Below are 2,500 nucleotides of genomic sequence, written 5' to 3' on the forward strand. Positions count from 1 at the left end.
GATTGACATGTTCCTCAATTACATCCCATACCTTGAGATCTAATTAGGTTTCTACATATGTAACAATTAAATCTGTTCATCTGTGGTCAACTAAATGTGATTAGAAATCATGATAAGTGTTTGTCAGAACTGGAAAATACACAACAGTTACTCTCATGCTGTTTCATCAGTGTTTGTATTAAATTTGATATAGGTCATAAGGGCTCTATGCTGACACATCAGGATAGCTTCAGTGCATGTTTCTTAGTAAGCATTTTACAGAACATGAATAGGACATATGAAAATGAAATTGATTTTATATTTTGTGTATCTTCTCTTATTGTGGCTATGAAAAATTTCTTCATTCCCTTTACCTTTTTGGGGAAGGGACTAAATCAGCAGTGTCTGAATGATGGTACATAAAAAGCAATTTCACTTTCTTGCAGATATCACAGTGAAGTCCAGATGAGGATTAAACACAAGATGCTCGGGCAATTTGACATGTATGTGGACGCACACACAATCATGACAATTGCTTGGAAGAAGTAGTTCATCATGGCATTTTTCCATGGTTCTAATGTTAATATGTTTTTCCTTAGATGTTAATGATGTTCTAAGACAACATCAACGTGAGGTGTCATCCTGCTAGTACTGAAAAATTAAACATAAACAAAGGAGAAATTTCAGTTGTGAAGTTTGAAAGGGTTAGCCTAAGCTTGTAATGACTTTACTGATTTGGGGGTAAGTGTTAAAAATGTGTAATCAGTCTTTCATGTGGGAGAAAGGTATCTCAGGTATGATTGCCTTTTGTTTCTCCACATTATATTGTGATAGGGAGATTGATAATTTATAAGGGATAGTTTTTATGTATTTGTATTTTCTTTTGCTTCTTCAGTTTTTTTTCATCTTTTTCTCCACTTCCTCTTCCTTTTCCTCTTCTTCTTTTGTTCTTCTTCTTTCTCTTCTTTTTCTTCTTTCTCTCTCTTCTTTTTCTTCTTCTTCTTCTTTCTCTCTCTTCTTCTTCTTCTTCTTCTTCTTCTTCTTCTTCTTCTTCTTCTTCTTCTTCTTCTTCTTCTTCTTCTTCTTCTTCTCTTCCTTCTTCTTCTTCTTCCTTTTCTTCTTTTTCTTCTTCTTCTTCTTCTTCTCTTCCTTCTTCCCCTTCTTCTTTCTCTTCTTTTTCTTCTCTTCTTCCTTCTCTTCCTTCTCTTCTTCTCCTCTTCTCCTTCTCTCTTCCTTCTCCTCCTCCTTCTCCTTCTCCTTCTCCTTCTCCTTCTCCTTCTCCTTCTCCTTCTCCTTCTCCTTCTCCTTCTCCTTCTCCTTCTCCTCCTCCTCCTTCTCCTTCTCCTTCTCCTTCTCCTCCTCCTTCTCCTTCTCCTCCTCCTCCTCCTCCTCCTCCTCCTCCTCCTCCTCCTCCTCCTCCTCCTCCTCCTCCTCCTCCTCCTCCTCCTCCTCCTCCTCCTCCTCCTCCTCCTCCTCCTCCTCCTCCTCCTCCTCCTCCTCCTCCCCTCCTTTCCTACTCTCATACTCTCCTACTTTCTGCCACCCATTCCTACATCCATGACAGAATACACTACTTATAATTTTTATAGGTTGTATTTGTGTTGAATTGTAACTGGACTTGAATTATAAGTAAATACTCTAATCTATAAAATTGCAATGGCATATATATATAAGCTAATACTGAGGGTACTATTTGTGTGTCATTCACATCCGCTGGGTATGTGTTCTTCAATTTCCTGCATTTTGCTCATTTAAAAGTTTTGCTAACTGCTATGAGTATCCTCCTGGGAGATTTTGGTGCCTAGTACTTTATGTTCATGCCACTTGGACACCCAGTAATACTACCATCCCACCCTGAATTACCCACTAGTACCACCATGCCTGGACATAATGTTATTTTTTTGCCAATGGAAAGTGTTTTAGACTCAAAACAAGTGTCTGTGTTGATAAGTAAGCATAAAAACAAACCAAATGGGCATTTGATAAATTAGATTTAGTGTAATGAATAGTATTTTTGTATTGCAATATGTAATTTAGAATAGAAGAATATAAGAATTATATAAAAATGTGTCTGCAACCTCCACCCACCTACCCAAAAAGCAGTGGGAAAAATAATTGTTATCAAGAAGGCCACCACATCTATAATTTTTATGGGTTAGTGTAGGTTATCAAAACTTTTGTTTATGTAGAAATCTGCAATTTCTTTCTTAGATGTTTTGCTAAATTTAGTGTCATTGCATTATATTTTTGTGTATAATTTTATATATGTAAAAAAAATGAATGTTGGCCTTTTTATCCTTTTCTTTGTTAAGTTTCATACTTTTTGTTGCTGCATATTATTGAGTGAAGGCAGTTTACCAGAATTAATATTTTAAACTTAATACTCTCATTGCACTCCTGTCATAACTGTTGTTAGATATCTGCCTGTGAAATAAGGAATTTATAGTCATGCATCACCAAATGTTAATGATATGTTTTGTGACATAGCACATCAAGTGGCCTGGACATTGTGTGATTACCA

The 2,500-nt window shown here is 36.4% G+C and overlaps 1 protein-coding gene across 1 annotated transcript in view; it reads left to right on the forward strand.

The window, feature by feature from the left end:
- The window catches only part of LOC122257588 (lysosomal acid glucosylceramidase), a 12,095-nt gene extending 9,835 nt beyond the window's left edge, over window positions 1–2,260 (forward strand). The window contains exon 12 of the mRNA XM_043022961.2: window positions 426–2,260. Coding sequence (XP_042878895.2) covers window positions 426–528 — 103 coding nt within the window. The 3' untranslated portion in view covers window positions 529–2,260. The remainder of the gene's footprint in view (window positions 1–425) is intronic.
- Window positions 2,261–2,500: the final 240 nt, after the last annotated feature.

This window comes from Penaeus japonicus, unplaced genomic scaffold, assembly GCF_977035675.1.
Source record: "Penaeus japonicus unplaced genomic scaffold, GWHDUDI00000001_assembly GWHDUDI00000025, whole genome shotgun sequence".
NCBI lineage: Eukaryota > Metazoa > Arthropoda > Malacostraca > Decapoda > Penaeidae > Penaeus > Penaeus japonicus.